This window comes from Molothrus ater, chromosome 10 (assembly GCF_012460135.2).
Source record: "Molothrus ater isolate BHLD 08-10-18 breed brown headed cowbird chromosome 10, BPBGC_Mater_1.1, whole genome shotgun sequence".
NCBI classification, from domain to species: domain Eukaryota; kingdom Metazoa; phylum Chordata; class Aves; order Passeriformes; family Icteridae; genus Molothrus; species Molothrus ater.
In genome coordinates, this window is record NC_050487.2 from 22,173,411 (window position 1) to 22,199,364 (window position 25,954).

The window sequence follows — 25,954 nt, forward strand, 5'->3', positions numbered from 1 at the left end:
AAAACAACACAACTGAGTTGTGTTTTTTTTAACTACCATGCTTGAAAGAATCAACAAAGAAGTGCCTTATCATACAGCACTTTTAAGTAATTTTTAAACCATTCATGGGGTTTGGATGGTTGTTTTTATTGCGTGCATACAGAATATTCTATGAGCACCCCGTGAACTTCTAGTGCTGACTAAAAGAAGAGATAAGCAGAGCTGGCTGCAGATTGGGGTGATGATTTCTGAAGGTGCTGAGGGACAATCCCATGGAACAGTGCTCCCTGGACACAGTCACAAGGTCACTTTGGTCCCATGTATCTCATATATCAGGAAAAAAATCTTTACTGTGGGGGTGGTGAGACACTGGTAAAGAGTGCCCAGAGAAGTTGTGGCTGCCCCACATTTAGTTGGAAATAAATGGTCTCTTCCAACTCAAACCAGTCCATGATTTATGAACACTTCAACTGCTGCAGAGGCACAGCTTTTTAAAGGTTTAAAACACAGATCAATGCTAGCTCTGCAGAGGTTGAGAATATTCTGGTTTAATATTCCATGTCTAGTTTTTGATCAGCTTTTAACAGCAATCTGAGAGGTTAAAATCAACATGATATGTTGATATTATAGGATAACATCAACAGCTTCTTAGAATAGTATGACTATGGCTTCTAATAAAGAAATTACTGGATAAATTGCAAGGATTATACAATTATTTTTAGAACATATGTCAAAAACATGACAAACCAAATGAACTTAATTATTCTGTTCCTTGTTGAAAACTGCAGGAAGAGTGAAGTAAATCACACAAGACAGAACCCTGCAGCATTACACAGCTCGATTCAAAATGTTTGCCCTGAAATTTCAAAAGGAATCCAAGCCTGCTCTCCCAGAAAGCAGCAAGCCAGAGCGGCCCACTTTTTCTCTGACAGCTTGATCTACCGTTCCCCCTTTGTTACACATTTTGAATTCAATTTAGCCTGCTACTTCCAATTAACCAGCACACTCTTACTGCATTATTTGGCATTAAGCAGGCACACATGTTCCTTCAGCTCCTGCCAATGTGAGAAGACAATACCCTGAAGGTGAACCAGGCAATTTGTTGGCAGAACTGGGCTCTGGGAAGTGCCCAAGCAGGCTGATGGGAGGCTGCAGGTGTGTGGTTTCAAATGCCTTCAAAGTGCTCCGTGCCCAAGTCTTCCCAAAATGTTACACTTCACAACCATCCTCTTCCAGCAAGATTTATGCTGTGTTTTGAATATTTCTAATACTCTGGAGTGCCAGAAAGCTCCATTTGTCAGGCTCAGTCACTGGCCAGGTTGCCCTGGTCAGGGATCATATACAAACCCACTTGGGCACAGGCCATTATTTATTCTACACAAACTACCAAAAGCAGGTGTGATTTCAGCCTGTTTGCTCTGAATGTCAATTGGTTCAGTAGAATAAAATCTCATCCACAATGTAAGCCTGTTGCTTCAAAACTAGCAATGAGGGAAAATCAAGACCAAGTTTTAATGACATGTTTATATAAAAAAAATCAGCATCCTTTCACTACAACACATCTACAACAGAAAGTACAGTACAAACCCGAGATACATCCCACACATTTCTTGAAGAGGGATTACAAATTCACAGAGACATAATATTGCTATGCAAGTGCTTATCAAAAGCAATAAAAAGAACAGAACGAACAATTTGTGCTCTACAAGGCTGAGATTTGGTGTTTACTGCTGGAAATTGCTTTACACAGTGTCAGAATTTAAAGCTGTGACCTTGCAAAAGAATTACTGGGCACAGTTGCAGCCCATGCATGGAGCTGCTCAGTCAGCCACAGGTCAACCTGAAGGAAAAGTCCTTCAAAAACTGGGGGCTGAGAAGGTTTTTATCCTAAATATAAAAATATTAACGCAAGGATGGGAGGATGGAGGGTTCTTGCTCCACCAGCACTCTCAAAGATTGTTCCTGAGCTTTAGTTTGCTCTGATAAGAAGCTAAATTCTAACAGGGTTACTGTCTGATCTGCACAATGAAGCCACGATGGCTCCCAAATGTGTCTTTGCCTCTTCTGGGAAGGACATGAAGGTATTATTTCCATGTTTGTCCCGTTGGCAACTCCTGACACTGTGCTGGTTATTACTTACACAAACAGAAACCTGCAGCCAATCAAAATAATATGGTTGGCAAGGAATCTGGGCAAACTTTAATAGCTATGGTTCTTCAACATAAAAAGGATAAAAGTAGAATAATAATTTTTGGCAGGGGAAGCGGGGAATTTTTTAAATTCTGATTGTTTTCCTATGAGGATAGTGTTAGTGAAGTCTAACTTAAAACATGTTGTTCTGGTTTCATGAATTCACAGCGAGCGAGGTTCTGCTGGGCCCACTGAGTTACACTCAACTCCTTCCCACTCCAGCTGAAGTTATCTGGAGCACACAAGGTAAGAGAGGGGGATTTGGCACAGGAGCTGCATGGCTGAAATAATTCCAATGTCTTTCTGAAAGGAGTTATCTGCATGTGCAAGTGTGCTACAGAGGAATACACAGAGCTCTCTCTGCAAGAAAGTGTAATTAACTTCAGCCTCCTGGGAAAGGGGGAGCCAGCAAAGGCCTTCACCAAGAGGAAGATGGACATCCATTTAACTATAAACCCCATTTTCACTGGATTTTTCACTTCCATTTTCAACAAGCCCCAGTGCTGTGCTCAGGACTGCATCAGCCTGACACTCTTTCACTGGAATCTGATGAAGCAAATAAGCAGAGTTGTGTTAATTTAGTAGCAACTACACTTGCCACAAAACTAATCCCTGGAAAAGATGATTTAGTCAGTTTTCCATTAAAAATTACATCCTGTCTAATAAAGACTACTTTGTAGGCAAAGAATTAGGTAAATCTGTTAAACTGTAGTAAGGAGCAGAATCAGAACAGTAATATCAGAAGCAAGTAAACTTCCTTAATTAGTAGTTAATAATGTAAAGTTGTGGCTCTTCTAGAAAACAAAATCCTGTAAACATTTTCTCTGCCTTATGAAAAAAATAAAAACCAAGATAAGACATTCCAACTATCCCAATTAAAATTCCTCTTTTAATGTTTTTGAAATCTTTAATTCTGATTTTTACCTGTATGACTGTACTTTGTTTAGGAACAAAAAGTCATGCAGAGCTACAAATCAGAATGGTCTGTTTGATGGCACTGAAGTGAACTTCTTTTCCCAAGGTAATGACATAAAGGAGCTATGAAGCATCTTGACTAAAAAAGTCTATTGCCTATAGAGTGGTTTGTATGAAGTGGCATTTTTTGATTTACAAAAAGTTTGCTGAAATATTTCCCAAAGCAGATCTACTTGGGCCCTTAATTCATTGGCAAAGGCTCAGTATCAGTCACTTAAACTATGTGTTTCATCATGTACCTAAAACAGTGACATCCTTTAAAAACATGTAATACAAAAATCTTTTATTTCCTTATACTACATATTTACAATTCCTATTATCAAGGTACTGTGGAAAATGTAAACAAGTATACATGGTGTAAATAATATGGCTTGAGAAAGGTTTCCCCTTTGATTAGTTGCTCGATCACACATCAATCTACAAAAATAAGAGAAAAACGGTACATTTGATATATTCTGCTGTCTGACAGCAGTGTAAAGGGTTTTATGTGCTGAGTAACCACACCAGTCTCTGGGCAGCTGGAAGGAACTGGAATGTCTGAGGTACTGGAATGTGGCCAGTGGATGGGATGTCTTCAGAAGAGAAGACCAAGGCTGTGGCCAACTACCCCATGGGGGCTGTGGGGAGGGGAAGCCAAAGGCTCCTCAGAGATCCACTCTGAAAGGATGAAAAGCAGTGGACCAAAGATGAAACTGAAGAAATTCTGATTAGAAACCAGAAAAAAAAAAAAAAAAAAAGGAAGAAAATGAAATCTCCACTAGGACAGCTTCAAAGTGGTGGGATCTCCTTCCTTGGAGATATTCAAAACTAGGTGGGATGAATCTCTGAAATTTGACTTTAATGATGAAACTCTGACCCATTTGGCTCTGAAGTTGATCAGGCTTTAAAGGGAAGTTCAGACCTTCAGAGGTTTTATAGAGCTTTACTCACTCAACGATTCTACAAAAAAATCTTAAGTACAGTCTGACACTTGCACTTCTGTTGTAGCTTGGCTCTGCAGTAAATACAGGGCTAAGATCAAAATATGTCAACTGCTAAACTTGAATTGCTCTTCTCCAGCAGTTGCTGAGATTATATCTCATTGTCTCACAAGAGATTTACCTTACAGGTTCCTGTTCAGTGAAACTGCCCCAAACTCACACAATTGTAGGATCAGACCCAGGCCATCACACCTCCAAAAGAACATTTAAAATATCACTTCCCTGATGAGAGTCACACACTTCTGGGACCATAATTTTGCCACATTTACATTGAATGAACTTTCCAGTGACATTCATTGAGCTCTACAGAAGAAATTAAAAGAGATCAGCATCAGCCCCAGTGATTTTCTGGCTGAAAGCACAGTTCGTTAATTAATTTTGACACATTCACAAATACCTTTACTTTCAATACCTACAAAGTGATGAATAACAACAATAAGACTTCCATGAAGCTTGGAAAACACCTCCTAAAACTGTATTGCCTCCCATAGATCACAATTTGAAATAAACTCCCAGGGGAGCAAGCACCACTTGCTTTGGCCTGGACAGTCATTGACTGCAGATTTGTTTAAGACCTGGGATGAACCATGGGGGAAAATTGTTACCTCACCTTCCCATCCAACCTCCTGGATCCTGCTTCACCAACTCATCACTTGTCCAACCACAACAACAAACTTCTTCAAAAATCCCAAGTTACGATCAGTTATTGTCATTTTGTCTCTTGCAAAACAAAACCCTGCTCTTGCAGAGCTGCAGTTTGTTCTGGTGGGGAATGGAGTATCAGCACAAGAGCTGGAACTGCCCATACTCTGTGTCTACCACGGTCCTGATGCCCCTTCTTAAGTGCACTTTTGATACAGTCAGAATCAAGTGGTTACCACACAGATTTTGTAACTCCTAACCTAAAAAGAGGTATAAAGAGGCACTCTGAAATCTTTTAGTCTGGTTAACAGAATATTAAAATACAGAACATAAATTTCTTTATAATGAAATAGTTCTATATCAAAGGAAAACCTATCTAAACAGACAAAATAGCACCAAAATGTCTCTACTCTATGAGGTGACTTCCAGCAGCTGTTGAATGGTATCAGGACTGTTGTGAGATGACTTGATAAAAAAACCAAAATGCTCAATAAAAGCACAAACTCCAGAGATAGTATCCTTAAGCATCTCTCCTTGCTTACTATCTGCTTTCTCCATTCAAGATAAAACCTTTTCTGCATTAGCAGATACTGTTTGATGAGAAGTGCTGCACAGCTTGGCTTGACAACCTGCTGAGAAATTCATCTGGCAAGATGTGAGAACACAGGGTGCCAGGAGAGTCTGGCAGATGACACCACGCTCTTTGGAAGACAGATTCAGACAGAGACCTTCCAATCAGTCAAACCACACCAGAAATGCAGGAGATGCTCTTAAATAAATTAACAGTGTGTTGAGGACTCTTGTCAGATTGTAGCAGATTCTTCTTCAGCTGCAAGTTCAAAATGAGACTGCATGCTTCTCTAGAACACACCATTTTATTCAAAGAGGAATTAACTTGATGAATCCCTCTAGTTTCTGTGCAATGTGATTTTGCAATGAATCTGTAGAGAAATAATCTGTGGAATACTCTTCAAACTTGGTGCTGGTTGTCAAGTGGGTTTAGAAAGTCCCTGATAGGGAGTGTGGCTCATTCCATGGTGATGTGTTATGTGCTGCTTATCCTGATACTCTTTGGAGCTGCTCTGATTAAAAACATGTCCAGGCTTTCAAGAATGAATTATATTAATACCAGAAAGAATGTCCAGAGTAGATTAATGGAGGGGCAAGAGGCTAGGAATGAGCACATGAAACAGATTCAACTCTTTAAAAGGATCCAGCTACTAAATGGCCTCTGTAGTCTTCCATAAGAAGTGTGAATACTTCAGTACAATTCAAGCTGAATTGAATAACTGTTTTCATATCCAAATTCAAATACCGTCTGTGCATATAAAACAGTTCATTTATTAGTCCAAATGTTACTGTTGTAGAGCTCTTGGAAAAATACTCCCTCTTTCTTGAGCTTGTTCTTCATAAAAAGGAAGCTTTGGAGGGCCACCTAGAGAATTAAGTAGAAACACGGTTTCAGGTCCATATAACCTAATACTGAAATATTATATAGATTATACAATTTACACTTAAATAATTCAATCAATGGTAGCCTTGAAAAGAAGGTAGAGGAGGGAGTTACACCAGCCTCTTCACAGAGGCAGAGAGCAGGAAAAACTATAAAACACCTCCAAATCAGAAGGTTCCCAAAGTTCTTCCTAAACTAAAGGAGGAATTGTGATTACACCGCAACTGAGAGGAAACTTTCCCTCCGCACTCTGCTTCATTAAGAAGAGAAATTATCCAAACAATCCAACGGGTTGACCCTGCCATCCACACTGACCACCAGCAGGGGCCAGAGGTGTTTTACCCCCCCAGGGAAGGCTGCACCCCCAGGCTGGTTACCTTCTGTGCAGGTTGGGCCCCTCCAGGAGCCGGGGCAGGCGCAGCTCCCGTTGTGGGGATGGCAGCGGGATCTGCCGGCACACTGGCACCGCAGGGAGCAGCCGGGGCCGTACCTGTCTGGCCTGCACCCTGCAAGGACAGGAGGGTTTGGGACAGGGGGAACACTGCTGGCAGCCTCCCCCTTCTGTGGGATCAGGAAGCTGCTCAGACACCCACATCTGTTCACATTCAAACCTGACATTTGGGAAAGCGCGGCAGTCGTCGAGTTTTGTCTGCCACGCGCTCTGCCCAAGCTGCAGCCCAGCTGTCCTGAAGAGTTCCCAGAATGGAAATCATTGCTGGTGTAAAAAACAGGGGCTGACAGCCCAACAGAGAACATCTTGGGATCTGCTCAGGAAAGTTGCTGTCAGCATCCTGGATCCACACTATCTCCTGCCCCTGTCTCTCCTGCGTGGCTGGGCTGTCAGTACGTGCTGGGCAAGAGCCTTCCCTCACAGAATGTGACACTGAGAATTAATCCATTTTATAGATACTCCTGTCTTGCACAATTCTGCTGCATCCTGGCAAATTAAACTCACAAAAAAACCCCCTGACTTCCAAATGCAAATACATTTCATACCTAGGCTGGTAAATCCTCACTGCAATTTTTTAAGCATCAGAGGACAGGCAGGAAAGGAACGTGAGCAGCAGGGTCACAAGGCAGGGTGTGAAACACACAGCAAACAATGGCCCTCTCTCCCTCACCTCTCTGAAAAACCCTGTAACCAGGGAATTTGCCTTCTCCCACGAGCACCCTCAGGTAAATAAAGTCCTGCTGAGCCCTGCATCAGCTGCAGCCCCAGCACGTGGGAGAACTCGCCCGTGCGCTCCGAGCTTGGCCTTTTCAATTAGGAAATGTTATGAGAAAAGGTCTCCCCAAACACCTCTGGACCTGATTTTAATTTATGTAATACCACATTTTCATGTTAATAACAATGTGCATTTAAGACATCTGTTTGAAAGTCTGCAATGTTAATTTACTACAGAAAAAGAACGCCCATAAAAGTCTGTTATATTCTCTCTCTCTCTCTTTTTTTTTTTTAATTAACATTTTGCCTGTTTAATGGGTGCTTTACCAGAGTTCAAATTAAAATCAGGCCTTTTATCTTTATGGCTGCTGCACAGTCACAGCTGCTCACAGTTATATCACAGATGAACTGAGCCTAATTGAAAATAAAAATGCAAATAAAACCTACCCCATAACAGCTTTTCATGGATGGGGGCTACCCTAGCTGATTTAAGAAAAATAAAAATGACTCGCAGAGTTTGTGAGGAAGAAAACCTCAATTCCCATTTTTGGTGCTGAACTTCCCCCTTGCGTTCCACTTCTGCCTAAAGTTTTACTGGAAAGGCCCAGGGACACCCAGTGCTGTGCGGGCACTGAGGGTGGCTCATGCTCCCACTGGAGCAGTGCTGCAGACTGAGATTCATTTCCTGACCACGGGACACTGCCCAGAGGGAATCAAATGATTTTCCATTTCAGTTCTGCAAGTTGCACTAATGCTTAAGCTCACAGCAATTTGTATTAATAACAGCCTGCTTAAATCTATTTCGGCCCCATCCTAGAACAAAAGGAGAAATAATTTTCCCCCTCTGCTCCAGGAGCTCAGGAGGATTTTGGTTCCTGGTGAAGCTCCACAGCAGCACATGGATGTTCACTCCTTTTGTCTTGTTTGTCACAGCATTGGGATCACAAATGTTTTCTGACACTCAGTTAAACCACTGCAATTCCTTTTACTCCAGTGATTACCCTAAAACTGCTTCCTCATAATCAAAGAATCCTAGAACAGCTTGGGTTAGAAGGGACCTTTAAACCCATGTGGTTCCAACCACAGGCATGGGACACTTTTCACCAGACCAGGTTGCTCCAAGCCCTGTCCAACCTGGCCCTGGGCTCTGATCAGAGCCACAGCTGTGACCAGAGACTGGCTCAGGACTCTGCCACTGCTGCCTCTCAACCCTGCACCCAACCCCACCAGGGTACAGCAGTGGGGCTGGTTTTACCTACAGGAAAAATTTCTCACCTATTTTTATATCCTTGTTACAGAAGAATTCTGCTCCTGTGGGCCAACACACAGCCCAAGTGCAGCCTGTGCTGCAAAGGAAGGAATTACATTTGGGTTAAAAGTTCCTGGGCTGCTGCAGCTCCACACCCTCATCTGTGGGGATTCCATCCTGCTTCCAGGGGAAGCAAATCCAGAGCTGGACACACTTCTGCATTGGTCTGAAAAGGGTCACAGATGCCACTGTGACAAAGCACCCAGCAACTGCAGCCCCTGGTGACCAGCTGCACCCTCTGGAGTCTTCCCCACTACATTTGCAAAATTTCTTGGTCTATTCTTCCTGTGTTCTCTAAAACTCAAGGCAAATGACATTTTACAGCTGACCCATGAACAGTTTTCCTATCAGGATATCAATTTAAATATTGATTAAATCAAGAGGTACAATTCTGCTGATAAAGGTGTTGATAACCACAAAGAGCAATTTTCTACAAACAATGTGTTCTTGAACACCAGCAAATGTCCTTGTACAGTTATTCTGAAACCAACAGGTCAGAGTGGTTTAACAATACACAGTCCAGCCCTTACAAATATTGCCCTTACCAATGTCACACTTGTCTCCAGTCTTCCCAGGTGGGCAAAGGCACTTCCCAGTCTCTGGATCACAAGGAGCATCTCCACAGTCACACTGATGCTGGCATCCCTCACCAAACCAGCCCCTGGCACAGCCTGACAGCAAGAGAACCCTTTAGATGCATGTCTGAGTGGCAAGATGTACAATAAACCCAGAGTTTTCCCAGGATGTCTCAGGGGAAAGCTCATAAAAGAAATCAGTGTAAATGCCAAGCTTAATGAAGAAATCAAACATACTGGAATGGGCACGTTACTTACATGAGCTTTCCTTCTGTTGGGGTTGTCTAATCTAACTTCTCAAAGGTATCTGTAAATCTGTCCCAGAAATGTAGCTGGCACTTATTTTTATTTTTAATTAGAACTCTCTTGAAGACCCCTCCGTAACACTCAACAGGTTTGACATGCACCTATTTAATAATCTTATTTGGAGTTTTAGAAGCAAATTTAGAATCAGTAAAAGGGACTTATTTTTAATAAATGGCATGTGGAACTCATTGCTGCAAGACATCACGGAGACCAGGACTTTCACTGTATTAATTGGAACCAGATTAGTTAATTTATAAGGGAATGGGAACACCCAGCTGTAGAACAGGAAATCTGTCCCAAATTCAGTGTTTCAGGATATTCATTAAGCTCAAAATATGGAAGAGGTGGCTCTCAACAAGTATTTCAGTAATTATATGAGGTTTTTTTGAGTTCTGCTTTTGGGATTTTTTTTTTGGTGTTTGTTTTTTTCTGGTTGTTTGTTTGTTTTCTTTTCCTTTTTCTTTTTTCCAGTACCTTTTTCACAGTGGACACCATGATAGCCCAAAGGACAAAGGCACTGTCCTGTCACTGCATCACAGCTCGCTCCATTTTTACAGGCACAGGCCTGAAGACAGCCCAGCCCATAAAATCCAAGGGGGCACCCTGAAAAATTAAAATGAAGAAGGTTCATGGAGAAATCATACACACCATTAAAATCCTCTGTATTCTCTGTGACATTCCCTGGCAGCCAACAAAAAATGATATTTATCCTTAACTCTAATAATGCCATGGGCTTTTAAACTTGTACCACCCAGCATCAGAGACATGCAAGATCTGGAAGGAGCTGGATGATCTGGGACATCCCCAAAACTTTAACTGAACCAGTGAGGTGTTTCTTGACTCCTCTGAACCCCAAACCTGTGACAATTACCCCGAGTGCCTCCACTTACTGTGCTCACAGGAGTGGCCGTAGAAGCCCTCGGGGCAGCTGCAGCACCCTGTGAACCTGTCACAGGTGCCATTGTGCTGGCACAGGCAGTCCAGGGAGCAGCCAGCCCCATACTTTCCTGGGAGGCACTCTGCTGGCAGGACATGGACAGAAAAACAGACAAAAACAAACAATCACTGCCCTCACCCAGAAAAGCTCGTGTGTGATAGATGCATTGCCAAGAGATGATACCCAGAGAACAATTTGCAGACAATGAATATTTGTTATGAAGACACAGGATTTCTGCACAACTATGATGCATTTACATACTTTGGTGAGAAATCTTTTATGTTATATAGATGTTTGAACAGCAATTTCCTCACTTTTAACAGTCTGCCTTTTTCAATTTGTCTCTTCACAGACTTGATGCTGAACCCACACCATGTGTTGTAAAGCCTTGTAGTGAATAGCATAAATTAGATTTTCTTTTTTCTTTCTTTATCTACAGCAATATTTTCTTTTAGGCACTTAAAAAGTGTGAAAGAAAACATGAAGCTTTTCCTCCTCTGTGTTATCATTGGAGTTCACACTACTCAAATTCCTAATAAAACCAGGAGGATCTTTTTCACACATAGCAACAGTCTGTCCATGTATAATGAGCTATCTGCTTTTACAGAACTAAACACGTCTCAAATTACTGAAAGCCAAGTCATGCAGAAGGGACTATGCCAATATAATTAACCTCAGCATCATCTCTGAATAAGTTAACTTCCCACTGCTGGGATAATTTGAATCTGGGCAGACGAACTTAAACGAGCATGGCCGTCCAAATAATCAGATTGAGAACCCTGCAAATGCCAGACAGGATCTTCCAGGAACATCATCTCTAAGCTCTATTAAAAGGATGCCTGATTAGCTGTCTTTGATTTCCAGTCACAACACACTCAAACCCACACTGCTGTGGAGATCAAGACTCAATTTTCCAATAATTTCACTCCCTCTGTCAAAAGATAAATAGTGAAGCTCTTTCTAGTGATACAACACACAGTTCCCTATACAGTGTGTGCATGTCTGCCTCCTGTGCTCCACTCCAGAGAAGTTTTATCTATGAGATACACCCACAATCCACCTCTCCATGTGGAGACACCTGCACCACCCTGCTGAGCCTTGGCAGCCCCAACTCAGCCCATGGGTGACTACAGGAACAGGCAAATGGAGATGACCACAGGTGGCCTTTGCTAGGTCACCCAGACATTGGTTAACTGTAAATGTTTTAGAGCCTGTGCCCAGAGAGCATTCATTGCCCACTGAATCCTCAGAGCACTCACACTGTGAGCAGCTGCATCTTTCCTGTCCTCCCTGCTCCTCGTCTGCACAGAGATGCACAGCAGGGCTCTCTGAGTCTCCTCAGATGCAGAGTGGAACAACTGCATCTCAGAATGCTGCTAAAAAGTGTCATTTCTAGATGACACTTTTATATAGGGACACTCCTCTTTAACAACCAGTTCTTGGTATAGATACATATGGAGTCTGAGGTGAATATTTGAGGTGTCAGGGACAGAAGTGCTGTAAATGAGAATCTGGGAAGGCGTTGTGGAGTTTCAACCATGGCAGTTATGATTTAACGATGACATTTGTCTTGAATGTGTACTTAGAACTATTCAGTTGTATTTCATACCAGTAAACTTGTTTCCTGAACATTCAAGTCCATAACTATACAGATATCTCTTACCTACAGAGAAAAATAGGAACACAGAAATGCAGAATGGTTTCTGGGAGATAGACAGGACAGTTGTGGGAAGATAGGGCTGACAGGAGAGATTCTGGAGTAGGAAATGAGCTTATTCTGTTAGTGTGCTTTGTCTTGCACAAGGGACAAGTGTCATGGAGAATAAGGGTGAGAGAGCAGGACAATCTCAATTGCTTTGGACAGATGTTGGAACGTCTGAGAAGTCTACACATGGGAAGCTCAACTCCAGTCCAGAGTCAAATGAAAGAGAACAGAGCCAGTGAGGTGGAAGACACAGGCTTCTCCTGCCCTGAGGTTCACATGGAAGAAGTCAAAACCCAACATTCCCATAGACAAAAGAACACAAAAGTTGGACTGGAGAAGATTTAACAGAGTGAAGAAGAAATAAGGAGTGTGCAAGGGAATTCATGAGCAGAACTCAGGAGGAAAACTATCCTTGAAAAAAGACCTGAAGCTCTAATTAGGGGCAGTTCTGAAACTGTCCTTGTCTGTGGGTGTCTGGGGACACTGCAAACCCAGTGTCCCCAGTCTGAGTGTGCAAATCCACTGCCATGGAAGCAGGAAATCACCTTCCTCACAGGATCTTCCTGTCCAGCCGAGCCCGCAGGTGCAGTTGCCTTCCACATGGTCACAGATGCCACCATTCTGACAGGTACACCTCCCATGGCAGCTGGGGCCGTATTGTCCCTGGGGACACACTACAGAGAATTAACAAAGTTTGAAAAAACCCAAAAATTAGCACCCCAAGGAAAGGATGAAGGTGACAGGGAATAAATACAAACACATATATCCCAAGTGATTAGGGTCTCCCGAGGGTGGTGGGACATCACCATGATTATTATTAGTTTCCATGATTATTATTATTAGTTTCCATTGTTATTATTATCAGTTTCACCCAAACACTCTGTCCTGACATAGCCCCTCAGCTTCCTGGAGAACCCAGTGCCCCAGAGGGTGGCAGGGAGGTGTGGGCAGGATTAGGCTGGGTGATGGAGCAAGGAGGGACAGAGGCTGAGTGCCCCAAACCGCAGCCTTATCAGCAAAGGCCCTGGCTCTGAACAATGCCTGGCACTGGGTTTATTTGCTGGGTACTTTAAGTGTGTCACCCAGTGGGAGGTGACCTGGTCCTGCTTTGTTACCTTGCTGACAGGCAGGTCCCGTGTGGCCGGGGGCACAGGTGCACTCGCCGGTCCGTGGGTCACACTGGCCTTTGCCACAGGCACAGGGCTGGGCGCAGTCCTTCCCATACCAGCTCTCAGGGCAGGCTGAGGGAACACAGGATTTGTTAAACACCCACAGCATCCAATGGCAGTTTTCATTTTTAACATAGCTACAATCTTAGGGGAAGAGCTGGCTTTGTTTTTATTCCCCCTAATGCACTTCAAAGCATCAACCATGAAGCCAGAACCCACCCAAAGACACGACTGCTTTACCTTCTGAGACTACTTGTGATTATGAATATAACCCATGATTATAAATAACTTGTGATTATAATAATTAATAATAAACTTGTGATTATAAATATAGTCCACGATTTCACATGGAATATTTACTGTCTTTCCTATCTGAAGAGTGAATTACAGAAATATCAGCTGCTCATCCTTCCAGCTTAAAACATCTTTTCTTCCTTAATACTGATGCTGCCCAGCAATGAAGTGCAAAGCTATGGGCAGCCAAACATTCAAACATTGCCTCTCTATGAATAAGCTGAAGAGAACTTCACAGAGACCAGAGCTTTGGAAGCAGCACAGAAACTCAGCCACAGCATTTAGCTGTGAAACAGAGAAGTAACAGTAGGGTTGCCATGGTGTCTTTACCAGTTTTGCCATGACAAAACTTGATCTTTTTCCCATTTATTGAAACTAATGGCACCATAGTGTGAAGCAAAATATTGAGATAATTTCTCAACCTCGAAATTTTGGACAGGAAGAAGGAACTTGAGCAATTCATGCTGAGCTGGTTCTAGAAATAAACTTGGGCAAGCAGGTTGCAATCCTGGGGTAAGTGTCCTTGCTTCTATGCATGCAGGAGTGAGGGAAAATATTTTGCAAGAGATTTTTTTACAAAGCTGGAATCCTGATTTACAATTCAAGGAAGAGGTAGCTGGGATCTGTCTGCTTTTCTTCAGACAAGCTCTTATGCAAATGATTCTCTTTGCTGTGTTTTGACAGAAGCAGAACATGAATGTTGGCTTACTTTTGGTGCAGTTGGCTCCGATGAAACCGGGAGCACAATCACAAGTTCCTGACGCGGGGTCACAGCGGCCTCCATTCATGCATTTACAGAGATTTTGGCAGTTTGAACCATAAGTACCTTCTGGACACTCTGTTTTAAAAGAAAAAAATACCCAGCAATTAGGTTAGGTTGCTACTGGGCCTGTTGCATTTCATGTCTTATGCACTTTGCTGCTTTCAATCAAAGTTTGATTTTCGTTTTCCAATGTTATTCACTTCCAGAGGGCCAGTAGTAGGCATTGAGGAGAAGGTGGCTCCCTCGGACAAAGTGCCCTTGGGACAGCTCTGATTGCACTGTCAAATCCTGCAGAGCTGGACTGAGTACTGCTGCTCCTGGCTCTGTGCTCTCCCATTCCCCTTATGTGACAGTAGTGAGAAAAGCAAGCCCCATTCTACAGAGGTTTTCCTCTTGGGATTTCTGTTCCAAATGAATATATTCCCTCTTTCCCTCCTACACAGGAGAGATGGGTAATTCTCCCTCTTCCTTTGGGCAGCAGCCACCTGGTTTGTCCAAGTCAGTGAGAAGCTGTGAGCCATTTCTGCCTCTTTTAGCAGCTGTTTCATGGATATAGGGTAGGTCATGTCTTCTTAAAATGTGTAAGTTGGAGAAAGTTTGTTTCCTCTATAATCTACTCCTTCCCTGCAAACTGGAGCTGGCATTGTTAGTGGCTGCCCTGAGAGGTTGTGGATTCCCCATCCCTGGAAATGTCCAAGGCCAGGCTGGACAGGGCTTGGAGCAACCTGAGATAATGGAAGGTGCCCCTGCCCATGGCAGGGCATCCTGGAACTGGATGGGCTTTAAGTTCCCTTCCAACCTTGTGGATGGAAGACCATGAAAATGTCCACAGAATTTCAGAAGACACCTCCTCAGAAGACAGATACTTGAGGAACATTATTTAAATGCAAAGCCAGAAAATTCTCTGAGGAAAAAAAAAAGCAGCCGTATTTTGTAAAGAACCACAAGAATCACCACACCTGGATGGATTGCTGAGCCAGTGTTACATGGCAACAAACTGTCTGTGGAGAGGTTTTCCAGGGGTAGTGAGGATTTCTGGTTACTTTTTGGACAGCTAAAGTAATTCAAGGAGAATTGAACAAAAGATCAGGAAGATGTAAATGCATTTTCCACGCTTAGTTTACGTCTTCTGGATGATCTTTAGTGATGGAGGCTGGAACTGAGGGGAAGAGCTGGGCACAGGCACCAGTGAACCTCCAGTGAATCTTCAGCCACCTCTGAACTCCAGAAATTATTCTCCTAATTTTCCTGTGTAGTAGAAGAAGGAGTAGCTGGTGCTCAAGCAGCATGATCTTCATCCAACAGTTCCACTTGTGCTACTACCTCCAAATGCCATTTTTTTGCTCACCCCTTCCTTCTCTTCCCTGGCAGAAGGAAAGTCTGTGGCTACTTTAGAAACCTGGTTGAAAATATATTTGCTCACGTCTCCAAGCAACAGATCCCTTGCAATCTGTGCATAAATAACTTCATGTCTTTCCTAAAGACACGAAAGCAGGGCCTGAGTGGCTGGAGAAATCTCTGGCTTTTCTGAACTATTCAATAGTGAGGCAGAGCTTATGGGGAAGCTTTGAAGAGGTGCCTTTTAAAATAAAACTGAACGTTGGCTTCTGCTCAAACCAGGATAGCAGATCTTCAGGACTAAGCAGATACACGCTTTTATGACGTGCAGATACTCTCCCCAGCCCTTCCCAAACACAGATTCTGCTCAATGAATGCTCTGTCATCAGTGCTTCCATCTGCCAGGACGCAAAATCTGTTTCATGTGCAAGCCCTGGCATCAAGGAGTGAGCCCTGCAACGCCCCCTTCATTCCCATCAGGACTTGAAGTTAAGGACTCATCCAGATACAATTATTTAATTACTCTATGTGAGTTTCTCTTTTCTTCCTTTTGGTCATCATTTGGATTTTCTCCTTTTTTAAAAAAATTCTGCTGCAAAAGATGCTGCTTCTCCATGTCAAAGCTTTCAGAGCTATTCCTTAGCTCAAGGCTAGCAGGAGCTGCTCCATGAACAGGATGCAGTAATTCCTCCTTCCCAAATTCTCTGTCCTTGCAGTATTTCCTGTATTTTGGCTCGAGAAGGAGCAGCACATGCAGGGCATGTTCAGCTGCTGCACTGTGCACATGCTCAATAACAAGGCCACCTCATCTGTTAGTACTTTGCAGAAGAATTTTGAGGCAGATAACGAGGGCAATTTGCACCATGTCCCACCATTTCAGTAGGCTCTGCCTTTGCAAAGAGGGCTATTCTTGCACCACCAGTTATCTCATAAAGACATTTTCTAATTTAACAGTTTCCTGTGCTTCTAACTTATGTTTTTTCTGCGAACAAAAGAGTGGCAGCCAGATTTCCACCTCATTTCCTGATTTTCCTTCTGCTTTGAGTGGGTTTGTCATGACCAAGAGCTCCTAAATCTTTCCATAGCAATTGCACACACTGAGGTTTTGTGACCAATGCTATTAAATCACATTGTCAAATAATCCCTTCTGACACATCCTGTCACTTTCAGGGTGAAGCTGGTGAGATCTTTCTGGCTCTGGGTACTCCCAGCCCAGTCAATGTCACAGAAACATACCATGCTTTTTTTAAAAAAAATAATTTCACCACCACTTATTGCTTTTTACTCCTTTTAACATGTAGATCTGCCCATCCACCAAGTTATGGACAAGTGATGGGAACCTTATTGCTAGTTTGGCTGCTTCCTCTGCACCATGCCAAGAGACTTTTTCAGCTCCTCACTCCAAAATTTGTGAACATGAAAGCCCCGTTGCTCTTGGCTCCTGGAAATTTGACTTCCCAGCCAGCTACACCTTTTATAGATACTTTCTTGAACCTTTTTTTCATAAATACAGCAACAGTTGCCAGAAACTGTTTCCAGCAGCATCCAACCACATGTTGACTGGACCAGAGCCCGTTTGGGAGCGGCTCCCTGTGCTGGTTTAATATTCCATCGAGAGCTTCTTCACCCTGGAGCAGCCCCAGCTTTCCCTGCAGGGAGGACAGCAGGAGCTTGGAGTATTCCCACCAAAGTCACACCAGCCATCCTTGGTTTTCAGTCAGGCACTTCAGAATCAGGCCCACAATCTCTCCCTCCACTGACCTGAACTTAAAATAACCCACAATTAACTGTTTTCCTTCTTATTTTTGTGTCTGTCTATGAGTGGCACAGGGGACGACAGGAACAACACCAACATAGATGAGTATTTTTCTGTGATCTTCCATAATTTCATTATTTCTCCAATAAATATCTAGCAAACCCGTGTTTAAGAATTTGCTGCACATTTTTCAGAGTACAAAACACCATGAAATCTCAAATCTCATATGCTTTAGGCTTAATCCCAGCTACAAAGAAATCCATGGCAAAAATCCCCCCTGAATGCAGCAAAATTCATTTTATTTTGCAATGAGTCTTTTTATATCTTTTCTATCAGAACTTCGGTGTAATTGTTTAAGCATTAAATTTTAAAATTCTGAAATAAAACCTGAAGTATCTAATTAAGTTTGAGGATGTTTACTGTAATGGGAGATTTAGTGCTACACACAGGTAATGACTACTGAGAAATTGCTACATAAAGGTAACAGGCTGACCATGATTAAATCTTTTAAAATGATCCTGTTAAATAGTTGATCTCCACTACTGCTTTACTACAACATTTATTATAATCTAATGTATAATGGATTCAGATGGCTCCAGCCCCAGTGTTGAAGGCCAGGTTTCGATCTCACTTACAGCAAAAACTGATGCACAGAGGAGGACAGAATCAATCCTTTGTATTTTATTTATAATCTATATTTTAAAGAATAACTTGTGATGACGTGATGGCAATACAAAGGCCCATCTCAAAATCAAGTCTCTCCCCTATTTCTGCTCAAGGAATAAAAACAGTGGTTTAACCCTTACTAGAGCTGTGCATGTGACAGCTGGCTTTTGCCACCCCAAAGGTAATTAAGCCAAACAGAGCTGTGCTGGATTCCCAAGAAAGGGAAATCAGCACTCACCAAAGAGAGAAAAATTGAGCAAGAAAGACAACAGCTCTATCTTTTTTTTCCCTTTTTTTCTCTCCTCTAAATGAGACTACTACAACCCGTGGAGTAAAACTAAAATTAAAGTTGTAAATAAAAAGGTAATTAACTGTCTCCTTTATTGGCTGCTTTGGTATGTGTTTCTTATCAGTTGCCACATTCCACCAAAAACAACTTTACAGATGTCCTAAAATACCAGCATGAGCCATGTGGATCTGGGAATATTTTTTATGATGGAGCATTGGGCCAATTGGCATTTTGTCCTCTACACTAGTCACCGTTTTTCAATCCAGAGAAACAGTTGGTTTAATTTGATTGTTCCTCAGAAGGCTCTGTAACTGAGAGGACTTTATGAATCACTTGGATTTATTGCCAATTTCAGCTTGTTGTTTTCTCATAACCATTTGTCCTTACTTGAGCACACAGAGATTTCGGGAAGTATTTTGGACTTGGTATTTGGAAATGAGAGAGCTGCACAAAATCCAGGTGTAGCTGAGACATGCAATGCAGAGAACGATCTTTACATTCTTTAGCATGGCATGAGATTGGGAAGAATTTAGCTGGTAAATCTGGTGGGCTTAAAAATTAATTTGAAGGATTGAATTAATTATGTTTTTGAACTAACATTATTCATTAATTTTTTTAGAATTTTTTTAAATTAAAAAAAAATTAAAATTAATTCCTTGCAATAATACAACTACTTTCTTTAGTGTAAATTAAAACACCCTATTACTTCCTATACTATAATTTATTTGTAATACTGTAACTTTTATACTATAGTTAGCCTCTACTTCTCTCAGTCACCACTGTACTGACACAGATGACCCCAAAGCTCCAGCAGATGCTCCTGCAAGACTCAGTTCTCTGTCAGGAAGGCAGAAACCCCCAAATATACTCACGGAGGTGGCAGTGGGCTCCATGGTAGCCCGGGCTGCAGGAGCAGTGGCCGGTGACAGGGTGACATTCCTGATTCTCAGCAGAGCACTGGCACACTCCCTGACAGTCCTGCCCATACGTGCCCGCTGGACAAGCTTTGGGAAGAAGAAATGCAAACCAATAAATTAAATTTGTCTTGGTAAATATAGTGCTCAAACAAAGAGCAGGGCTGAAATTTATTAAATAAAATCCCTGCCTACGGAATGACGCTCTCCTCCGGGACTTTGGATTTATTATATTTACTTGGGGGTTACTTGAATGCTTGATTTTGTTTTGTTCAGTCAATTTGTGCCCAACTGTCAAGGGCCAGATACAATTTTCTTGTCACTAGAAAAAAAATCATAGGGAAATGTCAGGTGAAATTGACTAAAATAACTGCATAACTCCCAAGGGACCAGGCATGTGGATAAAGACATTCTACCTTTTGCAGAGAGTTTAAACTTGCAAAGCTGCTGAAACATCAACAGGTTTCATTCTGCCTGCTGACAGCCACATTGCCTACAGGTTTTGGACCTTCCACATTTAATTCTTACATCTCATTTCCATTAAGCTGCCCTGGTTGTGGGTCAGCATTTAGAGTCCTCTGGTGGAGGATAATGGACACCAATGTCAGTCCTTTCAATTCTTATTTACCGCTGGCTCTCCTTCAGCTAAAACAGGGCTCAGGCAGAGTTTTGTAGGGAGGAACAAAATCAGGGTGCGGCAGCTGGGGTCAAAACAGGAGCCTGCTTTTACATACAGCTTTGGGGGACCAAACTCCATGCTAAGAAAGCAGAAAATGTCCTTTCCATGAGCTCTGAGAGCAGGAATAGATAGCCTAGGACAGGGACAGCTGAGATGCTGCTTTACTGGCTGTGGGCAGGACAGGGCTCCACTGGCACATTCTCAGCCTATTTGGGGCCAGTTCAGGCCCTGGCTGCTCCCTGCCAGCCCAACAGCTGCAGGGCAAGCCCCAGCAGCCCAAACAGAGCTCAGAGCTGGCCAAACCACCTGGGCAAGGGACAAGCACTCTTGGCCATCTCCCCTCCCGTCACGTTGCTGTCTCCTCCCTCTTCAGGCACCACACCACCACATTCTGATTCAATAAATAGATTATGAAGGAGCTGACAAGGGAAGCAGTTGTGCTGTGCCAAGGAACTCACCCTTGTGGCAGCCGTGGCCCGTGGCTCCTGGGGGACATCCGCAGGCACCCGTCAGGTGGTGGCAGGGCCGTCCTGCGGGGCAGCGGCAGCGCCGCGCGCACCCCGCGCCGTACCGGCCCGGCAGGCAGGCTGCAGGGGACACCAACCCCGTCAGGGCCAGCAGAGGGGACAAACCCACCTGCTGCAACCCTGCTCACTGAGAATCTCACACTTTCTGCCCCGACTGCCAAGGGAACGCTTTGCGTTTGACCTGAGGCTGTGGGGAAGGCTTCCAAAACGGAATGATGGAACTGGGATTGTGAGTGTGTAATTTGAACAGAAGTGTGTGATATCACAGGGTGGAAACCTTAAGAGATAAAGTTTTAGAATACAGTAACATATAGTATCAAATATATTTAGAATACAGTATATATAGAATATATATTTTTATATATATATCTATATGAAGGAAAGGCATTTTGTGCTGATCTTGTGAGCCAGTGATGGCTTCCTGAAGATAAGGAAAGCCCTGTACCTATCTTGAGGAAGACACCAAGGCTATCCCCATGACCACGTGATGGAAGAAAGTTAAGATACGGACTTTAGCTGGCTCACAGAATGATGTGGCTCCCTGTTCACCTATTGAGAACTTTGTTTCTTTCTTATGACCAATGGGCAGTGAATGTGTCTGTTAAGTAAATGTAAATATCTTGAAAAACTATAAAAGCAATATATTGCTATGATAAATCTCTCTTATACACCTTTCTGATGGAGTCTTGGTGCTTTTCACCATGTCGCTCTCTATAGTGACATCTATATATAAAACTTATATATTTAGAATATAGTTGTGGCATTTACATTCTTTTTGCTCAGGGTTTTTCTCTTGAGAAGATGAAAGGCAGACAGAAGCCTCAGAGAAAAGGAAAACGATTCTTATCTCATTTGCTTCTCCTGTGTTTTGCTCATGTGGAATGTGTTTGGAGATTGTTTTACCCAAGGTGATTGCCTGATTGGACTCTGGTGTGAGTTGTTTTAAATCATTGCCCGATTAGAGCCAAGCTGTGTCGGGACTCTGGAAAGAGTAATGAGTTTTCATTATTATTATCTTTTTAGCATTCAGCAAGTATCTGTTTTGTATACTTGAGTATTGTACAGTATAATATTATTTAATATAATATAGTATAATAAAGTAATAAATTAGCTATCTAATAAGATAGAGTCAAATACATCATTCTCTCCCCTCGTTGGTGGACCTAAATTAACAATGTATAGTAATAAATATAAAGCAAGATAGAGGTTTTAGGGCAGAAGCTAGTCCTCCTTCTTCACCTTCTTCTTCATGGGTTTGGGTGGTATTGTGTAATTAGATAAAAAAGTGCACATTACAAACAACAAGTAGTTAGTTATTAAGTTAAAAGAAATAATTTAAGCATAATTTCTTAATGAGACAGTTTACCCTTAAAAAACTTCACTTAAGAAAATACAAGTCCATTTTTAATTTGTAAAATAAAATACCATAAAACTCATGGTTTGTAAAACTATAATGTAAATAAAAAAATAACAAACATCTAAATCCAAAGAAGAAATACCATCTCACACATTTAATGCCTCCCAACCTTACCAAAAAACCCACAAAAACTCCACAGCCACCCCCTCCATGCACCCACCGCTGCAAGCACCTCCAGCCCCACCGCGTGGAACGAGGGTGTGACAATACCCAGCCACAGCTGAGAGCTCTGGGTTTGGGGGGACGTGCACCCCGAGCTGAGCTGTCCCCTCATCACTCACGTTTGTCACAGTGCCTCCCTCGCCACCCCCTCTCGCAGTGGCAGGCTCCAGTCTGGGGGTGGCAGGACCTGCTGTGGGCGCAGTCAGCACCGCTCCTCGCAGCGCTCGCCGAAAAACCCCGGGCGGCAGCCTGGGGGCAAGCAGAGACAGCAATGTTCTACCTGCTGTGGCATTGATCTGCCAGGTTCAGGCCACAGCGTGCAGCAGCCAGGCTGCTTCTAGTTATTCTTATCAGCACCCTCAGGACTTTGTCAAGGTTACCTGTGGCATTCACATTTCCTGGAAAAATCCCTTTGCCCAGGATTTTTCTCCTGGGAAGCTGAGAAGCCTCAGAGAAAAAAAAAAAGAAAACAATAATTATCTGATTTGCTTCTCCTGTCTTTTGCTCCTTTGGAATGTGTTTGGAGATTGTTTACCACAGGTGATTGTTTTATTGGTTTTTGCTGTGGGTTGTTTTCACTCTTTGGCCAATCAGTGCCAAGCTGTGTCAGGGCTCTGGAAAGAGTCACGAGTTTTCATTATTATCTTGTTAGCCTTCTGTAAGTATCCTCTCTGTATTCTTTAGTATGGTTTAGTATAGCATTCTTTAGTATAATATAGCATCATAAAGTAATAAATTAGCCTTCTGAGAACATGGAGTCACATTCATCACTCCTCCCTTCGTTGGGGCACCCTGCAAATACAATAGTTACCAAGACATAAATTCTGCTAAATTAAGGAAGAAGAGGCTGAGAAACAGAACACCAAGACCTCAAGAACTAGATAACAGAGGGCTGTGAACCACCTGGACTGTAACCAATACTCTGAGAAGTGCATGCAGAACACATGGACAAGATAGAAGCACCAATCAAGAAGCATGTAATTAGCACGTGCAGTAGTTTGTAGAATGTATACATAGGGTATAATGTAAACAATAAATGGCTTATGCCTAATCACATTGGTCAGTCATACAGCAGTCCTGCTTCCTGCAACCTGCTGCCTGGAGAGCAGCCTGCCTCCACTGCCAGGATCCTCCCTGCCTGAGCTCCTGCTCAGGAGGATGTTTAGCAGACTGCATGGCCAGAAAACATCAGTGAAGATCTTAAAAATCTTAGAAGCGTTTAATGCTGGCTGCTAGTGAGTGTGCACAGGAAAGTTTGCAAAGAATGAGTCACAGCCTGGACTGCAAATCAGACAGGTCCATGGAGAGGGTGATGCTGTTTGCTTTGACACAACTCTGCACACAGGTACAGCCGTTTGAGCACTGGGAACTGTGCCCATGAACTGCTTCCACCTCCCAGGTCCCTGCAAAGTGACCACAGAGAAAGGGAGGTGGGCACTGAGAAGGGTTTACAGGTCACACTGGTGGATGAGGCTTTGGAAAACCTCAGAAAGCTTCTTGTGGCTTGCTAAAAGCACAGCATCTCAGTGGCTGAGTGGAAGCATGTTTTAAGTCACCTGTGTCTGAGATTTAATCCCTATTTCAGGGATTCAGATGGTTCTAAGCATGCCAAACAGCTGTGTCAAATCTGGGTTGTGTGCCAGATCTGAACTGACTGAACCATCCCAGTCCAGTTTGCTGAGCTCCCATCAATGACCCACAGAGACTCAGCAGCAAGTGGCTGATCTGGCAAATTCCCCTTAAAACTCCCTCCCTTCCATGTGTTCTTCCTTGTGTGTGTAAGGTAGAGAAATACCTTCATTTTCTTAGCAGGCAGGGAACAGAGGTAGGAGATAAAATGATTTCAAAAAGAGCATGGTTGGGCAGAGACCCCCTGTGGGTCTGAGATGGGGTGAGAGGGCATAAATCCTGGCCTGCAGAATACTGGAAATTTAAGATAAAAAATAGAAAACTGGCAGAAATGGCTGATGGTTCAAATGAAGGATTTGCAGAAGGAGCTGCCCTTACCAACATCACAGCGGTCCCCGGTCCAGCCAGCATGGCAGAGGCACTTCCCTGAGGGCTGGTCACACACCCCGTGGTGGCAGCTGCAGTTCTGCTCACAGCCCTCTCCAAACTGCCCATCCCCACACTCTGAAACAGGAGGGAGAGGATGATGGGGGGCCAGCCTGGAGCAACCCCAGCAGGAACTCCCTCATGCCTCTGCAATATGATGAGCCACCTAAACTGGGCCTAAAAACCTTCAGTGAAGGAAATTTTGGAGCCTCCTTTGGCAAAATTCTCTAGAAATACACCATTTTCCTCTTAAAGGATTTCTTTCTTTCTCCTTAAATGGAGCTCATTACCTGTCTTCCCTGTTCCCAAGGGACAAAGAACAGATTATTCCTCTCCTCTGCCTAGCAAGTTTCCAGCACCATGGATATGTTCAAGTTCCAATATCACATCTCCCCTCAGCCTTCCCATTTCTGAATAAATAACCCCATTTTTTTTTTTTTAGCTTCTCCCCACCTGCTGTTTTCCATCCTTTTTCCTCCGGCTCATCTCAAACCAGACCTCAGCACAACTGAACTTCTTTCCAGAGTGACTGAACCGAGGTGCTGGAGGGCTGTGGGGGGTGGTGGCACTCACCCAGCTCACAGGCTGTCCCTGTCCAGCCCTGGGGACACTGGCACTCACCCAGCTCACAGGCTGTCCCTGTCCAGCCCTGGGGACACTGGCACTCGCCGCTCCCAGGGTCACAGGTGGCCTGGCCGTGGCACAGGCAGCGCTGCAGGCAGTTTGCTCCGTACCACCCTGGGGGACAGGCTGCAAGGGCAGACAGGGAAAACCTTCCATCAGGAGGTGCAGGAGAAGGACACAGGTTCAACACCACCTCTCCCACCTTACAGCCCTTCTGGAAGGTGCTGTGGGAGGTACAACCAAGCAGAAATGGAGACGCAACCAGTAAGGAATTGCTCTGATCATTGTAAAGCTGGTCTTGGAAAAAGTAGGGGATGAATTAGTAACTCACCAAATAACCTTGAGACTTTCTGTTTGTACCTACAAAACTCATTTTTTTGTTCCTTCCAGCTTTCTCAACACTGGGGAGTGCAGTTCTTGATTTCCCTGTTCTCAGAATTTCTTTGTACAGTCCTCCTAAAATCACAGCTCCTTCTCTAACTGATCCTGCTGCCCACAGCTGGCTGATGACATTTCACCATTTACCTAATTTTAATTAGGGAATTCTATGAATTCCTATCACAACCAGCTTCTATGGATAGAACCTAATTTTCTGGAAAAACATCACACAGCTCTGCCATGTGCTAGAGTGACACCTCTTTAAGACAGAAACAGGGACAAGATCTGACTTTGGAAAAGCACAGGAACCAGAGGATGGCACCTCAAGCCTCACATAATTGTTCTACCTCCTCACTTCAAAGAGAAAAGAAATCTCCATACATGTATTTGAAGAGAAAAGCTGAGTTTGAAACAGCTTTTGTAACTTTCATTTTGGTTTTGTATTTGTGGCCTCCAGACAAAACAAAAATTTAGGTACATGTCATCAAGAACAGTTTGGTGTCTTCCCAATTTTTAAATCCTTCATGAAAAGGTCTCTTCATATCACATTTTAAAAGGGGAATGTGCTAAATTTAAATATTACTCTACCCCTGCCAGCTTTCATCCCCTTTCCCTAGCAATCCTCTTGGGATGCTGAAGGGCAGAGTCTGAGTGGAGGTGCTGACTCCAAACTCCTGCTCACCCAGGAGCACTCACAGCAGCATTCC

At 43.3% G+C, this 25,954-nt stretch overlaps 1 protein-coding gene across 1 annotated transcript in view; it reads right to left on the reverse strand.

Annotated features, from left to right (window-relative positions):
- Positions 1-1,484: 1,484 nt before the first annotated feature.
- The window catches only part of LOC118690009 (multiple epidermal growth factor-like domains protein 6), a 191,533-nt gene continuing 167,063 nt past the window's right edge, over positions 1,485-25,954 (reverse strand). Inside the window, 14 exon segments of the mRNA XM_054515880.1 lie at positions 1,485-6,201; positions 6,597-6,725; positions 9,239-9,364; positions 10,049-10,177; positions 10,465-10,593; positions 12,762-12,890; positions 13,332-13,457; positions 14,389-14,517; positions 19,364-19,495; positions 20,543-20,671; positions 22,310-22,394; positions 22,396-22,439; positions 24,198-24,323; positions 24,867-24,995. Of these exon segments, the coding sequence (XP_054371855.1) occupies positions 6,122-6,201; positions 6,597-6,725; positions 9,239-9,364; positions 10,049-10,177; positions 10,465-10,593; positions 12,762-12,890; positions 13,332-13,457; positions 14,389-14,517; positions 19,364-19,495; positions 20,543-20,671; positions 22,310-22,394; positions 22,396-22,439; positions 24,198-24,323; positions 24,867-24,995 (1,622 nt within the window). The 3' untranslated portion in view covers positions 1,485-6,121.